This window comes from Bombina bombina, chromosome 2 (assembly GCF_027579735.1).
Source record: "Bombina bombina isolate aBomBom1 chromosome 2, aBomBom1.pri, whole genome shotgun sequence".
Taxonomy (NCBI): Eukaryota; Metazoa; Chordata; class Amphibia; order Anura; family Bombinatoridae; genus Bombina; species Bombina bombina.
The window spans coordinates 611,584,645-611,605,753 of record NC_069500.1 but is presented as its reverse complement, the minus strand read 5'-3'; the positions used below and the strand labels follow the sequence as shown (position 1 = coordinate 611,605,753).

General features: G+C 39.7%; 1 protein-coding gene across 1 annotated transcript in view; it reads right to left on the bottom strand.

Annotated features, from left to right (window-relative positions):
• Nucleotides 1-21,109, bottom strand: part of SMARCA2 (SWI/SNF related, matrix associated, actin dependent regulator of chromatin, subfamily a, member 2) — a 1,314,671-nt gene that overhangs the window by 658,623 nt on the left and 634,939 nt on the right. The window contains exon 19 of the mRNA XM_053702540.1: nt 6,168-6,331. Within this exon, the coding sequence (XP_053558515.1) occupies nt 6,168-6,331 (164 nt within the window). The remainder of the gene's footprint in view (nt 1-6,167; nt 6,332-21,109) is intronic.

Sequence of the window (21,109 nt, the reverse complement as noted above, 5' to 3'; positions counted from 1 at the left end):
GGAAATCTTTGGTTGCTTGCAAGTAAAACTTCAAAGCATGAACCACGTCCAAGTTGTGCAACAGACGCTCCTTCTTAGAGGAAGGATTAGGACACAGAGAAGGAACAACAATTTCCTGATTGATATTTCTATTAGTAACAACCTTAGGAAGGAATCCAGGTTTGGTACGCAAAACCACCTTAGCATGGAAAACAAGATAAGGCGAGTCGCATTGCAATGCAGATAGTTCAGAAACTCTTCGAGCCGAAGAGATAGCAACTAAAAACAGAACTTTCCAAGATAGAAGCTTAATATCTATGGAATGCATAGGTTCAAACGGAACCCCTTGAAGAACTTTAAGAACTAAATTCAAACTCCATGGCGGAGCAACAGGTTTAAACACAGGCTTGATTCTAACTAAAGCCTGACAGAACGACTGAACGTCTGGAACATCTGCCAGACGCTTGTGCAGTAGAATTGATAAAGCAGATATCTGTCCCTTTAAGGAACTAGCTGATAGCCCCTTCTCCAATCCTTCTTGGAGAATGGACAAAATCCTAGGAATCCTGATCTTACGCCATGAGTAGCCTTTGGATTCGCACCAATAAAGATATTTACGCCATATCTTATGATAAATTTTCCTGGTGACAGGTTTTCGAGCCTGAATCAAGGTATCTATGACCGACTCAGAGAAACCCCACTTGGATAAGATCAAGCGTTCAATCTCCAAGCAGTCAGCCGCAGAGAAACTAGATATGGATGCTGGAACGGACCTTGAATCAGAAGGTCCTGTCTCAGTGGCAGAGTCCATGGTGGAAGAGATGACATGTCCACCAGGTCTGCATACCAAGTCCTGCGTGGCCACGCAGGTGCTATCAAAATCTCTGAAGCTCTCTCCTGTTTGATTCTGGCAATCAAACGAGGAAGGAGAGGAAATGGTGGAAACACATAAGCCAGGTTGAACAACCAGGGTACTGCTAGAGCATCTATCAGTACTGCCTGAGGATCCCTTGACCTGGACCCGTAACGAGGAAGTTTGGCGTTCTGATGAGACGCCATCAGATCCAATTCTGGTGTGCCCCATTGCTGAATCAAATGTGCAAACACCTCCGGATGGAGTTCCCACTCCCCCGGAAGAAAAGTTTGACGACTTAGAAAATCCGCTTCCCAGTTCTCCACTCCTGGGATATAGATTGCTGATAGATGGCAAATAATTTTGGTAACCTCTATCATCGCTAGAGAACTCTTTGTTCCCCCCTGATGATTGATATATGCTACAGTCATGATATTGCCCGACTGGAATCTTATGAATCTGGCCGAAGCCAGCTGAGGCCATGCCTGAAGCGCGTTGAATATCGCTCTCAGTTCTAGAATATTTATTGGGAGGAGAGCCTCCTCCTGAGTCCACAAACCCTGTGCTTTCAGGGAATTCCAGACTGCACCCCAGACCAATAGGCTGGCGTCCGTCGTCACTATGACCCATGCTGGCCTGCGGAAACACATTCCCTTGGACAGATGATCCTGTGACAACCACCAAAGAAGAGAGTCTCTGGTCTCTTGATCCAGGTTTATCTGAGGAGATAAATCTGCATAATCCACATTCCACTGTTTGAGCATGCATAGTTGCAGTGGTCTGAGATGCAAGCGAGCAAACGGAACTATGTCCATTGCCGCTACCATTAAGCCGATTACCTCCATACACTGAGCCACTGACGGCTTAGGAATGGAATGAAGAGCTCGGCAGATGGATAAAATTTTTATTTTCCTGACCTCCGTCAGAAAAATTTTCATGTCCACCGAATCTATCAGAGTTCCCAGGAATGGAACTCTTGTGAGAGTGATAAGTGAACTCTTTTTTACGTTCACCTTCCACCCGTGAGATCTTAAAAAAGCCAACACGATGTCCGTGTGAGACTTGGCTAGTTGGTAAGTCGACGCCTGAATTAAGATATCGTCCAGATAAGGCGCCACAGCTATGCCCCGCGGCCTTAGAACCGCCAGAAGGGACCCTAGCACCTTTGTGAAAATTCTGGGAGCTGTGGTCAACCCGAAGGGAAGAGCCACAAACTGGTAATGCTTGTCCAGAAAGGCGAACCTGAAGAACTGGTGATGATCTTTGTGGATAGGGATGTGTAGATACGCATCCTTTAAGTCCACGGTGGTCATATATTGACCCTCCTGGATCATCGGCAAAATAGTCCGAATGGTCTCCATCTTGAAGGATGGGACTCTGAGGAATTTGTTTAGGATCTTGAGATCCAAAATTGGTCTGAAGATTCCCTCTTTTTTGGGAACTACAAACAGATTAGACTAGAACCCCTGCCCCTGTTCTGTTTTCGGAACTGGGCAGATCACTCCCATGGTATATAGGTCTTCTACACAGCGTAGGAAAACCTCTCTTTTTGTCTGGTTTACAGACAAATGAGAAAGATGGAATCTCCCCCTTGGAGGAGAATCTTTGAAATCTAGAAGATACCCCTGGGTTAGGATTTCTAAAGCCCAGGTGTCTTGAACATCTCTTGCCCAAGCCTGAGCAAAAAGAGAAAGTCTGCCCCCTACTAGATCCGGTCCCGGATCGGGGGCTACCCCTTCATGCTGTCTTGGTGGCAGCAGCGGGCTTCTTGGCCTGTTTACCCTTGTTCCAAGTCTGGTTAGGTCTCCAGACTGACTTGGATTGAGCAAAATTCCCCTCTTGCTTTGCAGCAGGGGAAGAGGTAGAGGGACCACCTTTGAAGTTTCGAAAGGAACGAAAATTATTTTGTTTGGTCCTCATCTTATTTGTCTTATCCTGAGGAAGGGCATGGCCTTTCCCTCCATTGATGTCTGAAATGATCTCTTTCAGCTCAGGCCCAAATAGGGTCTTACCCTTGAAAGGGATGGCTAAAAGCTTAGCTTTTGATGATACATCAGCAGACCAGGACTTAAGCCATAACGCTCTACGCGATAAAATGGCAAAACCTGAATTCTTTGCCGCTAATTTAGCCAGTTGAAAAGCGGCATCTGTAATGAAAGAATTAGCTAGCTTGAGAGCCCTAATTCTATCCAGAATATCATCTAATGGGGTGTCAACCTGAAGAGCCTCCTCCAGAGCCTCGAACCAAAAGGACGCTGCAGTAGTTACAGGAACAATGCACGCTATAGGTTGGAGAAGAAAACCCTGATGAACAAATATTTTCTTCAGGAGACGAACGGAATACCTGGTCTATCCCACTCCTTAGTAACAATGTCCGAAATCCTCTTAGGGACCAGAAAAACATCAGTGTAGGCAGGAACCTCTAGATATCTGTCAATTTTACACAATTTCTATGGAACTACAACAGGGTCACAATCATCCAGAGTCGCTAAAACCTCCCTGAGCAACAAGCGGAGGTGTTCTAGTTTAAATTTAAAGGCCGTCATATCCGAGTCTGTCTGAGGGAACATCTTTCCTGAATCAGAAATCTCTCCCTCAGACAGCAAATCCCTCACCCCCAACTCAGAACATTGTGAGGGTACATCGGATATGGCTAATAAAGCGTCAGAGGGCTCAGCATTTGTTCTCACACCAGACCTACTGCGCTTCCCCTGCAACCCAGGCAGCTTAGATAAAACCTCTGTGAGGGTAGTATTCATAACTGCGGCCATATCTTGCAAGGTGAAAGAATTAGACGCACTAGAAGTACTTGGCGTGGCTTGTGCGGGCGTTAATGGTTGTGACACTTAGGGAGAATTAGATGGCATAAACCTGATTCCCTTCTGACTGAGAATCATCCTGCGACATACTTTTATTAGCTAAAATATGTTCTTTGCAATTTATTGACCTTTCAGTGCATGAGGGACACATTCTAAGTGGAGGTCCCACAATGGCTTCTAAACATATTGAACATTGACTTTCCTCAATGTCAGACATGTTGAACAGGCTAGTAATGACTACAAACAAGCATGAAAACACTTTATTTAGTGAAAAAAATAACAATCTTAAAAAACGGTACTGCGCCTTTAAGAGAAAAAAAGCATACACGTTCTGCAAAACTGCTTTAAAATGCACCAAATTTTTCAAATTTTTGCAAGCAGACACAATAAATGTAATTAAGATTGCCCCACAAGGAAATTTAACATTTAACCCTTTAATGTGCAAACCGGATTGAAATTAGGCCTAAATCCGGAAAAAAACACCCCTAGCACCTTGCCACAGCCCTGCTGTGGCCCTACCTGCCCTCAGGGATAGTAAAAATGGGGATAAAGCTTTGATTTGGCCCAAAACATTCACCAGGGCCCTCAGGAGTTAGAGCTTGCTGCGTGAAAATAACTGCGCATCTGAGGTGCGAAAATAGGCCCCGCCCATCTCACTCGATGTCTCTACAGCCTCAAAGAACCGCACCAGAGCGGTTTTAAACTAGCCATGTGGGTTCTGAGACCCAAAAAATAAGCCAAGTGTACCCTCAATAAAGTTGCCCAAAAAACGTTATTGCCCACAAAACGTTAACAGCACTCCCAGTTCATAAAACGTTTGCCCACAAACATTCACAACTCAGTGTCAACCGTTTTTGTAATTAGCCTCTTATGCAAGCTTAGTAATGCCCTTCTTATTAGCTCTTAGGATTACTGCTTACCCTTACCTTCATGGGGATACTGTCAGCCTTTCTGAAATACCACAGTCTCTCCAGAAAAAATGCCTAAACATACCTCACTGCTGTATAGCATGAAAACGTTCCTCACACTGAAGTTTCTTGTACTCCTCAGCCTCTGTGGGAACAGCACTGGATCTTAGTTACAAATGCTAAGATCATCATCCTCCAGGCAGAAGTCTTCATCTATCTGCTGCCTAAGAGTAAATAGTACACACCAGTACCATTTAAAATAAAAAAAACTCTTGCTTGAAGAAATTAAAAACTAATATTTTATCACCTCTTTCACTTTACCCTTCCTAGTACTTAAAGTAGGCAAAAAGAATGACTGGGGGATGGAGCTAAGGGAGGAGCTATATAGACAGCTCTGCTGTGGTGCTCTTTGCCACTTCCTGTTAGCAGGAGGATAATATCCCTCAAGTAAAGGATGAATCTGTGGACTCGTCGTACCTTATAGAAGAAAGATAGATAATCCGTTTATTACCAATTATTACCCCAGTTTTGCATAATCAACACGGTTATATTAATATACTTTTTACCTCTGTGATTACCTTGTATCTAAGCCTCTGCAGACTTATCCCTTATTTCAGGTCTTTTGACAGACTTGCATTTCAGCTAATCAGTTCTGACTCATAAATAACTACACACAATGTTAACTTTATGGCACACATGAACTAGTGCTGTCTAGCTGTGAAAAACTGGCAAAATGCACTGAGATAAGAGGTGTTCAAGGTCTTAAAAGGACAGTCTAGTCCAAAGCAAACTTTCATTATTCAGATAGGGCATGTAATTTTAAACAATATATTTAAATTTACATCTATCACCAATTTTGCTTTCTTCTCTTGGAATCCTTAGTTGAAAGCTAAATCTAGGAGGTTCATATGCTAATTTCTAAGGCCTTAAAGGCCACCTCTCATCTCAGTGCATTTTGACAGTTTTTCACCACTAGAGGGTGTTAGTTCATGTATTTCATATAGATAACACTGTGCTCACGCACTTTGTGTTCCTAGGAGCCAGCACTGATTGGCTAAAATGCAAGTCTGTCAAAAGAACTGAAATAAGGGGCAGTTTGCAGAGGCTTAGATACAAGATAATCACAGAGGTAAAAAGTATATTAATATAACTGTGTTGGTTATGCAAAACTAGGGAATGGGAAATAAAGGGATTATCTATCTTTTAAAACAATAAATATTCTGGTGTAGACTGACCCTTTAAAAATAGCATATGAGACTACCTAGGTTTAGCTTTCAACAAAGAATACCAAGTAAACAAAGCACATTTGATGATAAAATTTAATTGGAAAGTTGTTTAAAATTGCATGCCCTATCTGAATCATGAAATTCATTTTGACTAGATTGTGCTTTTGAACTTTAAATATATTTTCCATGTTTTGCAGTAATTCAAAATATGGTTAAGCATTATATAACAAATAATAATTCACAAGTTTAAGTATCACATTTGTAAAGTATTTTATATTGCCACCACTTTTAAAACAAATATGGATGGGTTTTTATATGTCAAAAGCTTGTTTAAAAAATGCAAGAAAAAAAAGTGTTCACCATAAAAACATTTCATACTTACGAAAGCGGAACAATAATGAGATAGGGGCCATTAAGTCTCTTGTACTCCATCAGATAGGTTATGAGTGCAATAGTCTGAATTGTCTTTCCAAGCCCCATTTCATCAGCAAGGATTCCATTTAAATTGTTATTATATAAAGAAACCATCCATTCCAAGCCTTGGATCTGAAATAGAGCACAATACTTTCTGATAGCATAATTACTATAAAATATGGTTTTATGCTGATCTACTTTAAAAATGATCTTAATGTTTAACTACTTTTGTGTAAATCACAAAACGTATAATTTTTACTGGTAAGAAAAATAGATTTTTTTATAAGAAATAAGTTAAATCTTTTTCCTAACGTTCATTGTGAAAGCAAATGAAGCAGGATTCTAGACAACTGGTTTAATAGTTACAATAACTGTCTACATGGAGATAGGCAGATATTTCAAACTATTCATCATGATATCATTCCACCTCCCATATATTCACTCCCCATTTCCCAGCTATAGCCATTTAAAAAAAGTGAAGAAAACTAAAGACTAGCAGAAAGGGGAAGAGCCAAATGAAAAACCATGAGCACCAAACACAAAAAAGCAAACTTTATGTACTGTCACTGAAAAGGCAAGATTCAAACGTCACCTAAAAAAATAATAGTTCCCTCACCAGGTTTCTGAGGGCATTTCAAAATTCATAACGAAAAAAAAATATGTCCTTGAATAATCAGTAGCCCATAATCTGCATTCATTAGTTTTCAATAATAACTTATTTTTCCTCATATTTTGAATTTAATCTTATCAAGGATGTATATTTTTAAAATATATATATATCTGTCTATATCTATCTCTATATAAATATACAGGTAGCCCTCAGTTTACGCCGGGGTTAGGTTCCAGAAGGAATGGTTGTAAATCGAAACCGTTATAAATTGAAACCCAGTTTATAATGTAAGTCAATGGGAAGTGAGGGAGATTGGTTCCAGGCCCCTCTCAAAATTGTCATAAGTAACACCTAATACATTATTTTTAAAGCTTTGAAATGAGGACTTTAAATGCTAAACAGCATTATAAACCTAATAAAATAATCACACAACACAGAATATATAATTAAACTAAGTTAAATGAACAAAAACAGCATTATAAACCTAATAAAATAATCACACAACACAGACTTTACTGCAAGCAGTTCTTTCTATGCATTCCAATCTGGACTGATTTATAGGCAGAAAGATCTTGTTCCTTTGAAATCTGCTCGATAGCTCAGGTCTGGTTAAACTGATTCATTTCAGCTTGCTTGGCTTTGCTGCAACACAAGCGGACAGCTCCACCTACTGGCTATTTTAATAAATGCACTGCTTCTCAATGCTTTTCAATAGCAGTCACATGACTGGAAAAAAAGGTTGTTATTCTGAAACGGTGTAAATTGAACCGTTGTAAAACGAGGGCCACCTGTATATATATTTTTTTCCTTACATACACATCCTTGATGAGATTAAATACAAAATATGAGGCAAAATAAGTGATTATTGTTGAAAACTAATGTATGCCCCCAATTGAGCTGTTGATTTTCAATATATATATATAAAAAACAGAATTTATGTTTACCTGATAAATTACTTTCTCCAACGGTGTGTCCGGTCCACGGCGTCATCCTTACTTGTGGGATATTCTCCTCCCCAACAGGAAATGGCAAAGAGCCCAGCAAAGCTGGTCACATGATCCCTCCTAGGCTCCGCCTACCCCAGTCATTCGACCGACGTAAAGGAGGAATATTTGCATAGGAGAAATCATATGATACCGTGGTGACTGTAGTTAAAGAAAATAAATTATCAGACCTGATTAAAAAACCAGGGCGGGCCGTGGACCGGACACACCGTTGGAGAAAGTAATTTATCAGGTAAACATAAATTCTGTTTTCTCCAACATAGGTGTGTCCGGTCCACAGCGTCATCCTTACTTGTGGGAACCAATACCAAAGCTTTAGGACACGGATGAAGGGAGGGAGCAAATCAGGTCACCTAGATGGAAGGCACCACGGCTTGCAAAACCTTTCTCCCAAAAATAGCCTCAGAAGAAGCAAAAGTATCAAATTTGTAAAATTTAGTAAAAGTGTGCAGTGAAGACCAAGTCGCTGCCTTACATATCTGATCAACAGAAGCCTCGTTCTTGAAGGCCCATGTGGAAGCCACAGCCCTAGTAGAATGAGCTGTGATTCTTTCAGGAGGCTGCCGTCCGGCAGTCTCGTAAGCCAATCTGATGATGCTTTTAATCCAAAAAGAGAGAGAGGTAGAAGTTGCTTTTTGACCTCTCCTTTTACCAGAATAAACAACAAACAAAGAAGATGTTTGTCTAAAATCCTTTGTAGCATCTAAATAGAATTTTAGAGCACGAACTACATCCAAATTGTGCAACAAACGTTCCTTCTTTGAAACTGGATTCGGACACAAAGAAGGCACGACTATCTCCTGGTTAATGTTTTTGTTAGAAACAACTTTCGGAAGAAAACCAGGTTTAGTACGTAAAACCACCTTATCTGCATGGAACACCAGATAAGGAGGAGAACACTGCAGAGCAGATAATTCTGAAACTCTTCTAGCAGAAGAAATTGCAACCAAAAACAAAACTTTCCAAGATAATAACTTAATATCAACGGAATGTAAGGGTTCAAACGGAACCCCCTGAAGAACTGAAAGAACTAAATTGAGACTCCAAGGAGGAGTCAAATGTTTGTAAACAGGCTTGATTCTAACCAGAGCCTGAACAAAGGCTTGAACATCTGGCACAGCTGCCAGCTTTTTGTGAAGTAACACAGACAAGGCAGAAATCTGTCCCTTCAAAGAACTTGCAGATAATCCTTTCTCCAAACCTTCTTGAAGAAAGGAGAGAATCTTAGGAATTTTTACCTTGTCCCAAGGGAATCCTTTAGATTCACACCAACAGATATATTTTTTCCATATTTTGTGGTAGATTTTTCTAGTTACAGGCTTTCTGGCCTGAACAAGAGTATCAATGACAGAATCTGAGAACCCACGCTTTGATAAGATCAAGCGTTCAATCTCCAAGCAGTCAGTTGGAGTGAGACCAGATTCGGATGTTCGAACGGACCTTGAACAAGAAGGTCTCGTCTCAAAAGGTAGCTTCCATGGTGGAGCCGATGACATATTCACCAGGTCTGCATACCAAGTCCTGCGTGGCCACGCAGGAGCTATCAAGATCACCGATGCCCTCTCCTGATTGATCCTGGCTACCAGCCTGGGGATGAGAGGAAAACGGCGGGAATACATAAGCTAGTTTGAAGGTCCAAGGTGCTACTAGTGCATCTACTAGAGTCGCCTTGGGATCCCTGGATCTGGACCCGTAGCAAGGAACGTTGAAGTTCTGACGAGAGGCCATCAGATCCATGTCTGGAATGCCCCACAATTGAGTAATTTGGGCAAAGATTTCCGGATGGAGTTCCCACTCCCCCGGATGAAATGTCTGAGGACTCAGAAAATCCGCTTCCCAATTTTCCACTCCTGGGATGTGGATTGCAGACAAGTGGCAGGAGTGAGTCTCCGCCCATTGAATGATTTTGGTCACTTCTTCCATCGCCAGGGAACTCCTTGTTCCCCCCTGATGGTTGATGTACGCAACAGTCGTCATGTTGTCTGATTGAAACCGTATGAACTTGGCCTTTGCTAGCTGAGGCCAAGCCTTGAGAGCATTGAATATCGCTCTCAGTTCCAGAATATTTATCGGGAGAAGAGATTCTTCCCGAGACCAAAGACCCTGAGCTTTCAGGGGTCCCCAGACCGCGCCCCAGCCCACCAGACTGGCGTCGGTCGTGACAATGACCCACTCTGGTCTGCGGAAGCTCATCCCCTGTGACAGGTTGTCCAGGGACAGCCACCAACGGAGTGAATCTCTGGTCCTCTGATCTACTTGTATCGTCGGAGACAAGTCTGTATAGTCCCCATTCCACTGACTGAGCATGCACAGTTGTAATGGTCTTAGATGAATTTGCGCAAAAGGAACTATGTCCATTGCCGCTACCATCAAACCTATTACTTCCATGCACTGCGCTATGGAAGGAAGAGGAACAGAATGAAGTACTTGACAAGAGTTTAGAAGTTTTGATTTTCTGACCTCTGTCAGAAAAATCCTCATTTCTAAGGAGTCTATTATTGTTCCCAAGAAGGGAACCCTTGTTGACGGAGATAGCGAACTTTTTTCTACGTTCACTTTCCACCCGTGAGATCTGAGAAAGGCCAGGACAATGTCCGTGTGAGCCTTTGCTTGTGGAAGGGACGACGCTTGAATCAGAATGTCGTCCAAGTAAGGTACTACTGCAATGCCCCTTGGTCTTAGCACCGCTAGAAGGGACCCTAGTACCTTTGTGAAAATTCTTGGAGCAGTGGCTAATCCGAACGGAAGTGCCACAAACTGGTAATGCTTGTCCAGGAATGCGAACCTTAGGAACCGATGATGTTCCTTGTGGATAGGAATATGTAGATACGCATCCTTTAAATCCACCGTGGTCATGAATTGACCTTCCTGGATGGAAGGAAGAATTGTTCGAATGGTTTCCATTTTGAACGATGGAACCTTGAGAAACTTGTTTAGGATCTTGAGATCTAAGATTGGTCTGAATGTTCCCTCTTTTTTGGGAACTACGAACAGATTGGAGTAGAACCCCATCCCTTGTTCTCCTAATGGAACAGGATGAATCACTCCCATTTTTAACAGGTCTTCTACACAAAGTAAGAATGCCTGTTTTTTTATGAGGTCTGAAGACAATTGAGACCTGTGGAACCTCCCCCTTGGGGGAAGCCCCTTGAATTCCAGAAGATAACCTTGGGAGACTATTTCTAGTGCCCAAGGATCCAGAACATCTCTTGCCCAAGCCTGAGCGAAGAGAGAGAGTCTGCCCCCCACCAGATCCGGTCCCGGATCGGGGGCCAACATCTCATGCTGTCTTGGTAGCAGTGGCAGGTTTCTTGGCCTGCTTTCCTTTGTTCCAGCCTTGCATTGGCCTCCAGGCTGGCTTGGCTTGAGAAGTATTACCCTCTTGCTTAGAGGACGTAGCACTTGGGGCTGGTCCGTTTCTGCGAAAGGGACGAAAATTAGGTTTATTTTTGGCTTTGAAAGACCTATCCTGAGGAAGGGCGTGGCCCTTGCCCCCAGTGATATCAGAGATAATCTCTTTCAAGTCAGGGCCAAACAGCGTTTTCCCCTTGAAAGGAATGTTAAGCAATTTGTTCTTGGAAGACGCATCCGCTGACCAAGATTTTAGCCAAAGCACTCTGCGCGCCACAATAGCAAAACCAGAATTTTTCGCCGCTAACCTAGCCAATTGCAAAGTGGCGTCTAGGGTGAAAGAATTAGCCAATTTGAGAGCATGAATTCTGTCCATAATCTCCTCATAAGAAGAAGAATTATTATTAAGCGCCTTTTCTAGTTCATCGAACCAGAAACACGCTGCTGTAGTGACAGGAACAATGCATGAAATTGGTTGTAGAAGGTAACCTTGCTGAACAAACATCTTTTTAAGCAAACCCTCCAATTTTTTATCCATAGGATCTTTGAAAGCACAACTATCTTCTATGGGTATAGTGGTGCGTTTGTTTAGAGTAGAAACCGCCCCCTCGACCTTGGGGACTGTCTGCCATAAGTCCTTTCTGGGGTCGACCATAGGAAACAATTTCTTAAATATGGGGGGAGGGACGAAAGGTATACCGGCCTTTCCCATTCTTTATTTACAATGTCCGCCACCCGCTTGGGTATAGGAAAAGCTTCGGGGGGCCCCGGGACCTCTAGGAACTTGTCCATTTTACATAATTTCTCTGGAATGACCAAATTCTCACAATCATCCAGAGTAGATAACACCTCCTTAAGCAGAGCGCGGAGATGTTCCAATTTAAATTTAAATGTAATCACATCAGGTTCAGCTTGTTGAGAAATTTTCCCTGAATCTGAAATTTCTCCCTCAGACAAAACCTCCCTGGCCCCCTCAGACTGGTGTAGGGGCACTTCAGAACCAATATCATCAGCGTCCTCATGCTCTTCAGTATTTTCTAAAACAGAGCAGTCGCGCTTTCGCTGATAAGTGGGCATTTTGGCTAAAATGTTTTTGATAGAATTATCCATTACAGCCGTTAATTGTTGCATAGTAAGGAGTATTGGCGCACTAGATGTACTAGGGGCCTCCTGTGTGGGCAAGACTGGTGTAGACGAAGGAGGGGATGATGCAGTACCATGCTTACTCCCCTCACTTGAGGAATCATCTTGGGCATCATTTTCTCTAAATTTTGTGTCATAAATCACATCTATTTAAATGAGAAGGAACCTTGGCTTCCCCACATACAGAACACAGTCTATCTGGTAGTTCAGACATGTTAAACAGGCATAAACTTGATAACAAAGTACAAAAAACGTTTTAAAATAAAACCGTTACTGTCACTTTAAATTTTAAACTGAACACACTTTATTACTGCATATGTGAAAAAGTATGAAGGAATTGTTCAAAATTCACCAAAATTTCACCACAGTGTCTTAAAGCCTTAAAAGTATTGCACACCAAATTTGGAAGCTTTAACCCTTAAAATAACGGAACCGGAGCCGTTTTTATATTTAACCCCTTTACCGTCCCTGGTATCTGCTTTGCTGAGACCCAACCAAGCCCAAAGGGGAATACGATACCAAATGACGCCTTCAGAAAGTCTTTTCTATGTATCAGAGCTCCTCACACATGCATCTGCATGTCATGCTTCCCAAAAACAAGTGTGCAATAGAGGCGCGAAAATGAGACTCTGCCTATGATTAGGGAAAGCCCCTAGAGAATAAGGTGTCCAATACAGTGCCTGCCGGTTATTTTACATAGTTCCCAAGATTAAAATAATTCCTCAAGGCTATGGAGTATAAAATATGCTTATATATAAATCGTTTTAGCCCAGAAAATGTCTACAGTCTTAAAAGCCCTTGTGAAGCCCTTTTTTCTCTTTATGTAATAAAAATGGCTTACCGGATCCCATAGGGAAAATGACAGCTTCCAGCATTACATCGTCTTGTTAGAAATGTGTCATACCTCAAGCAGCAAAAGTCTGCTCCCTGTTTCCCCCAACTGAAGTTAATTCCTCTCAACAGTCCTGTGTGGAAACAGCCATTGATTTTAGTAACGGTTGCTAAAATCATTTTCCTCTTACAAACAGAAATCTTCATCTCTTTTCTGTTTCAGAGTAAATAGTACATACCAGCACTATTTTAAAATAACAAACTCTTGATTGAATAATAAAAACTACAGTTAAACACCAAAAAACTCTAAGCCATCTCCGTGGAGATGTTGCCTGTACAACGGCAAAGAGAATGACTGGGGTAGGCGGAGCCTAGGAGGGATCATGTGACCAGCTTTGCTGGGCTCTTTGCCATTTCCTGTTGGGGAGGAGAATATCCCACAAGTAAGGATGACGCCGTGGACCGGACACACCTATGTTGGAGAAATGTGTAGTATACAACAAAATATGTTTTTCATCACTAACTTTAATCCAATTAATGATTTACAGTTAATTACCTTTACTATGCAGATTTAGTGGGTAGTAAACAACTTTAAATAGCTGCAATTATAGAAACAGTATTCAGACTTCTTGAAAACAAATTACAAATGATACAAACTTAGTTTCCAAAACAATATTTTTAGTGCAAACTTATCTGCTCTAAAAGTATATTGTAAAGTCAAAATTTGGTATTCCTGAGTATAAATTTAAAAAAGAAAGAAAAAATATAATTTATGCTTACCTGATAAATTAATTTATTTTATGGTGGTGGGAATCCTAAAAGGACTTGATTACCAAAAGCTGCTTCAGAAAAAGAAAACATCAAAATGGTAGAAAATGGAAAAAATACATAAGGCAGACCAAAATATTGCCTTGCAAATAAGATCAACAGATACTAAATTCTTAAAAGATGTATGAAGTAGCAATTGATCTGGTAAAAAAGGGCAGACAACTGTTAAGAAGAAAACTGACCAGCCTCCAAGTAAGCATTATGAATCAAAATCATTAACCAAGAGGCTAATAAAATAGCAGTAGCCTTCTTACCCACTTGGGAACCAGAAAAATTAAAAGAAAAAAAACAAGCTAGAAGATTGCGTAGAATCCTTAGTAACCTGCAAATAGAACTTTTAAACTCTGACCATTCACATGGAAAGGCCTCTTCTTAGACTTCATTAGATTAGGACAAAAAGAAAGAACATCAAACTCAAAATTGAAGTTAAAAGAAGAAACCACTTTAGGCTAAAAGTAAAACTTATTTCTCAAAACTGCCTTGTCCTGAAGAAAAACAATATAGGGATGCTCACAATATAGAGTAAACAAAATCAGAACTTTTTCTAGCAGAAGAAATAGCCAAAAAAAAAAACAAGACCTTCCGGGACAAAAGCTTAACATCCAAAACATGCATAGAGGTTCAAAAGGAGGAACCTGCAAAACTCTAAAAAACAAATTAAAATTCTATGGAGGATACATTGGTTTAATCACAGGTATAATCCTGAATAAGGCCTGGATAAAATTCTGAATATCCGAAATGTAGTTATCGTCTTGTGAAACAAAACACAAAGAGCAAAGATTTGTCCTTTTAAAGAACTAGTGGATAAACCCTTATCCAAACCATCCTGAAAAACTAGATGAATATTAGAAGTAGCAACAGAATTCATGTTCCACATACTAGGAAATAAAAGCCTTCCAAACCATGTGAAAATCTACATTGTGGCAGGATTACGGACCTGAAACAAAGCGACAATAACAAACACAGAAAAACCTCTCTACTTTAAAAATAAGCATTCAATCTCCAAGCCATCAAGTCTAGAGATTATAGATTCTGATGAAAAAATGGATCCTGAAACAGAAAGGTTGTGACAGAGGAAGATGCCATGGAAGACAACTGCAGATCTGTAAAAGAACTGCAAAGCAAATTCTCCAAAACAGATTTGGAGCAATTAGGATTACTGATGATATCTCCTGCTTGAGTCTGGCTATAACCCTTGGTAACAGAACAAGAGGTATAAAAAATGTAGGCCAGGCAAAACAACTATGGAACTACTAAAGCTTCCACAAACTGTGGCTGATGAACCCTGGGACTACCAAATTCCTTGGTAGCATAAAGATAAAACGTTAAAGCTCTAACAACATCCAGATTATGGAATTACCTCTCCTTGGAAGAAAGAGGATTGGGACAAAGAGACGGAACAACAAATTCTTGATTGAAATTATGATTTTAGACAACCTTAGGTAAAAACCCCGTATTTGTGCAAAGTACAGCCTTATCCAAATAGAACACCAGATATGGCAGATCACACTGGAGGGCAGACAATTCCGAAACTATACGAGCAGAGGAAATAGCTAAAAAGTGTTAATAACTTAAAGGGACACACAAGTCAAAATTACACTTTATGATTCAGATAGAGCATGCAGTTTTAAACAACTTTCCAATTTAATTTCATTAACAAAATGTGCACAGTCTTTTTATATTTACACTTTTTTGAGTCACCAGCACCTACTGAGCATGTGCAAGAATTCACAGAATATACATATATGCATTTGTGATTGGCTGATGGCTGTCACTTGATGCAGTGGGAGTGGAAATAGACATAACTTTGAAATTTGTCAGAAAAAAATCTACTACTCATTTGAAGTTAAGACTAAGTGCTATTGCATTGTCTTTTTATCATTCATTTGTTGATTATGCAAATCTACTGTATTTACTGGTCCTTTAATATCAATAGAATGCATAGGCTGAAACGGAGCCTGTTGAAGAACTCTAAGAACAAAATGAAGACTCCCCGGAGGAGCAAAAGGTTTAAAAACAGGCATAATTCTAGCAATAGCCTGAACAAACGACTGAAATCTGGCAAATGAGCCAACCTCTTATGCAACAAAATGGAAAGAGCAGAAATCTGACGTTTAAGAGAACTAGCCGACAGGCCCTTTTCCGAACCATCCTGTAGAAACTGAAGGATATGTGGAGTCCTCATTTTGTGCCAAGGGAACCCACGTTCTGCACACCAAGACATATAAGCCCTCCACATCTTATGATAAATACGTCTGGTAACCGGTTTACATACCTGAACCAGAGTATCAATCACTGCCTTCAAAGAATCCTGTCTGGGACAAAATTATTTATTTGATCTCCATGCAGTAAGCCTATTACTCAAGGGAGAAGAACAATTGGAGGCGAAAGATACACTATATTGAAATGCCAAGGAACTGCTAAGGCGTTCACCCAACTCTGCCTCTCAATCTTAACCTGTATCTCAGTAGTTTGGCATTGAGAAAGGAAGTAATCAGAACCATCTCCGGGCACCCACACCTGTTATCTTGCAAAAAAACTCCTTGTGTAGAGACCATTCCCCGGAGTGAAGAGTCTGCATGCTCAGAAAAACTACTTCCCCATTCTCCACAACTGGAATGTGGATGGCTGATATCTGACATTGGTTCCACCATGGTGATTGACATGGTAGTGATGTTGTCCGATTGAATATAACAGACGGAACTTAACTGGGGCCACGGCAGAAGATAATTAAAGTGGCAGAACGTTGATACAGAGAAACGCTTCCTCTGTCACCAGGTTCCCTGAGCTCTCAAGAGAATCCCACACAGCACCCCAGCATGTCAAACTCGCATCTGTTGTTAAGATTTCCCAGGACAGGCGCAGGAAGCACATGCCCTAGAAAATGGGTTCCTGAGACAGCCACTAGGTGAGAGACTCTCTCATCCCTGGATCCAGAGATATTAGAATAGCATCCGAAGCCGCAACTTACCACCTCCATGCATTGAGCCACGGAAGGCAGAGGAGTGGATTGAAGTAGACGGCAGGCTGCCTAAAGCTTCTACCTGCATTGATCTGTGAAATAAATGGGCATGCTAATAGAATCTATGATGATCTCTATGATGAAATCTTTTAAACATTAGAATACAAGTATCACTATATTAAGAATAGGAGCAAAGAAGTTTATGACGACATTATGTGGCCTATCTATCAAGCTCCATATGGAGCTTGAGGGCCCGTGTTTCTGGCGAGCCTTCAGACTCATACAGAGAATCAGTAAGAGACTGAAAAAGGGTACAAATGTAGCACTCTATGAACGTATTAATGTAACATAGGATGTGTAAGAATTGAAACAAATTAAAATATAACTTTTACTAGATCAAGTTAAAAACAGGGGATTTACAAACATTTTTAAAAGAATTTGGATGTACTACCTATTAGCTATGTAGTGTACCTACTAGCTATTGGAAGACCTATACCCTTGTAAGGTGGTGTGTAGTCTCTAGATAAATCAAATGACAGGGTTATCTCTGGTATGTTACTCTAGGTACAAAATTAGGTGAATTGCCATAAACACTTGAGACTAATAAGTTTGGATCACTGCTGTGAACCACAATTACCCAAAGGAATTAGAAAGTCTTATTGATTCTCATTTGTTACCTGTTAGTACCACAATGAATTGTGCTAGGATTTCTTTAAATAATAATATGAGTACTTAGTCGATAAGCTCTAATACTGAGTTATTAATTCTCATTTATTACCTATTAGTGCCACAATAAATTGCGCTAGAGTTTCCTTAAATAATGTTGTGAAAACTCTAATATTGGGTAACCTTTGGTTATCGTTTTAGTTGTTTACTCACAAGTGTATAGGGGGGTAATGGTGTTGATACCTGCAGTACTATACAGCGTGAAGAGTCTGAGAAACTCCTTGTGCTACCTCTTAATACTGTGATAAACTGTACTTATATTTCCATTGGAGTAGTTATATAGAGTCAATTATTTACCTACTATAGTAAATTAGAACCATTCATTAAGTGTCGCTGGTTAGTATAAAAGAGGTCAGACCTTTATAATGGCACTTGCAGTGCTATAAGAGTTGAAGAGTCTAATAAACTCCTCGTTTTACCTATTAATACCGTGATGATAGTACCTGCAGTGCTATAAGAGTTGAAGAGTCTGATAAACTCCTCGTTTTACCTATTAATACCGTGATGAACTGTATCTATATTTACATAGGAGTAGTTATAAAGAGTCAATTATTGAACTCTAATTGTATATTGGAAACATTCACTTGTTAATATTAAAGAGATCAGACCTTTGTATAGATGTTACCTTATTGGTACCACTAATAGTACTGTAAAAAGGTAAATTGTTTTTGTTTATTACTTCTATAGATATCTAGGTATATTATAGATTTGAATCAGTCTGGTATGACTTCTATAAATATCTAGCTAAAATATAGATTTGTATAAGTCTAGTCTAATTTTGGTATTACCTATGAGTAAAAAAAGGTTACTTGTCTAGCTAGTATGGCTGAATAGCTTGCACTAGACACCGCAGCTGCGGCAATAAGATTTTTATACTATTATTTCATTGTCATTTAAGTAAGGTAGTCTATCAACAAATTTTAGTTAAAAGCAACATGTAAAGAAGAACGGGGGGAACCCACTGACGCGTTTCGCCGTTGTGGCTGTATCAAAGGGCAGTCTCACACTGTCTTTGTGAGATTTAAATACCCTTGAGTGTTAACCAATTGGCTGTTAGAGAGGGCCTTGGTTGTATCATTATGTTCGATTGGTCGTAGCAGTGGGTGTGAGATGGAAGGTGCATTTTGATTGGTTTATTTTCCATGACCATTTGCTTCCGTTCGTGTAGATGATATTATTTGCTTTCATTTCACTATGTGATTTAGTTAGTCCTGTGGTCGTATTGTATTGAGTGAGAAATAATAACAATATCATGCATATATCTACATATATTCGTTGATTGATTTCATGGTCGCCATCACTGCCTTTCTGTTATTGGTCGCCGAGGTTGTCAATCATGATACGCCCGGTTGTACCGATAGAGACATGAGTGGTGATTGGTTGAAATGAGCTCTCTATCTGACGTTCGTGTCTTGTTGTTCATGCCTACGTCTCATTCTCTCATCTCATGCTATTGGATGACAGACCTGTCAATCATTCTGTAACTTCGGATTCATTCATCACGCTCTCATCTAATGCTATTGGGTGACGAACCTATCAATCATTCTGTCACTTAGGATTCATTCTGTATTGAGCCCCGCTCCTATTTGATAGCTATGATAAAATTGGTAATCGTTTATATTATGGATTATGTATATTGCGTGTTAATTTGTTATTTTTTATACATCATGAGCTGAATTACGTTTTATTTATGTTTGCTTGAGATTACAGTGTTTGTGATTACTAGTATTCATCGTCTTATCTGATTTCAAGCATAACATTGTATTTTATAAATATTACATTACGTGTCCCCCAGTTGTGTATCTAACATGAGTCTAAGAAGTGAGTGAAGAAAATAAGTGAAAAAATAATGAAATAAAATAAAATAAGATGATTTAAGAGTAAGGTGTATCATTAATTTGGATAAAAATAATAATAAAAGGTGAAAACTGGTGAGCATTTTTTGGGTATTTAATTTTTCTACTTAGAATACTGTGTGGTTTATAAAACTGTTGAATCAGTGTATAATAATTAAATAAGTAAAGTGTTTGAAGAAAACATTTTTATATGTTATATACAGTGCTAAACCTATTATAGAGGTGTGCTTAGCATAGTGTGCTGGATATATTGTGACTGTTAAAATTTTGTTTTAATTGGTGATAAGAGCAATATTAAATAAAATTGCATTGTAGTGTTGAGAAACTTAATAGTACTGGATGTTAGATTTTTATGGAAATAGGGTCCATCTTGTGAATGTTGTGGGGGTGTATATATAATTCAACATTGTGATGCATATATATAATTACACATCATGATATACCTATGTGATATGATTACATTGACATTGGTTAGTTTAACCAATGTAGTATAATATATTAATATAGGGATTTTATGATTTTGAATCCATTAAAACGTTGAATACGAATATCCTTCTATGATTCTGTGTGATACTTACTATTTAGGCAAAAAAACATAATAGTTATTATTCTCATTAAGACCATATGGATTCACAGAATTAAGCAAATAAATCCATTTGCATTCTGCCTGAAGCAATGCATCTTCTAGGTCTCCTCCTCTGATTCCTAATGATATTTTTTCTAGGCCAAAGAAAGATAGAAAGTCCGTGTTGGAGTCATGTCTGTGCAGAAAATGTTTGGCTATCTGTGTGATTTTTTTGCCTTTTTTGAGATCTGATTCAGCATTTCTTATATTACACATATGTTCGCCCACTCTCTTTTTGAGTAGGCGTGAGGTCATGCCTACATAGTTTAATTTACAACTGCATTGTAGTACATATATCACACTTGCAGTATTGCATGTGATATGTTCTTTAATGTAGTGTGTTTTTCCAAATCTATCTTTGATTTGTTCAATCTGGAGAGTATTTGGACAGTACTTGCAATTTCGGCATGGATAGTTGCCTGGATATAAGATTTTAGGCTTTTTCCTTACAAAGTGACTTTGGACCAGTCTGTCCTTTAGATTCCTAGACCTCCGATAGCAGATAGAAATTCTATCTCCAAGACTTTCACTCAAATCCGGGTCATTCTGAAGGATATACCACGATTTTTGTATGATGTGTGTTACATCTTTGATCTGTGAGTTAAATGTGGTTATTAGTCTTGTTTTATTATCCTTTCTCTTAGGTTTAGGAAATAGAAGGTCTTGTCTTGGGGTGTGTAAGGCTCTGTATTTGGCTTTTTTCAGGCTTCTATTACTGTAGCCTCTGGCCTTCAATCTGGCTTCCAATTCCTTAGCTCTGATTTTGAATACTGAGTCTGAGGAGCAGTTTCTGCGTGTTCTTAAAAATTCACCTACAGGTAGCGATCTAAGAGTACTTTGGGTATGGGCACTGCTATGGTGTAAAATAGAATTTGTTGCAGTTTGTTTCCGAAATAGGTCAGTTGTCAGATTGCCACTCTCATCTTTAGTTATTTTTAAATCCAGAAAGTTGACCTCTACTTGACTGCATTCAT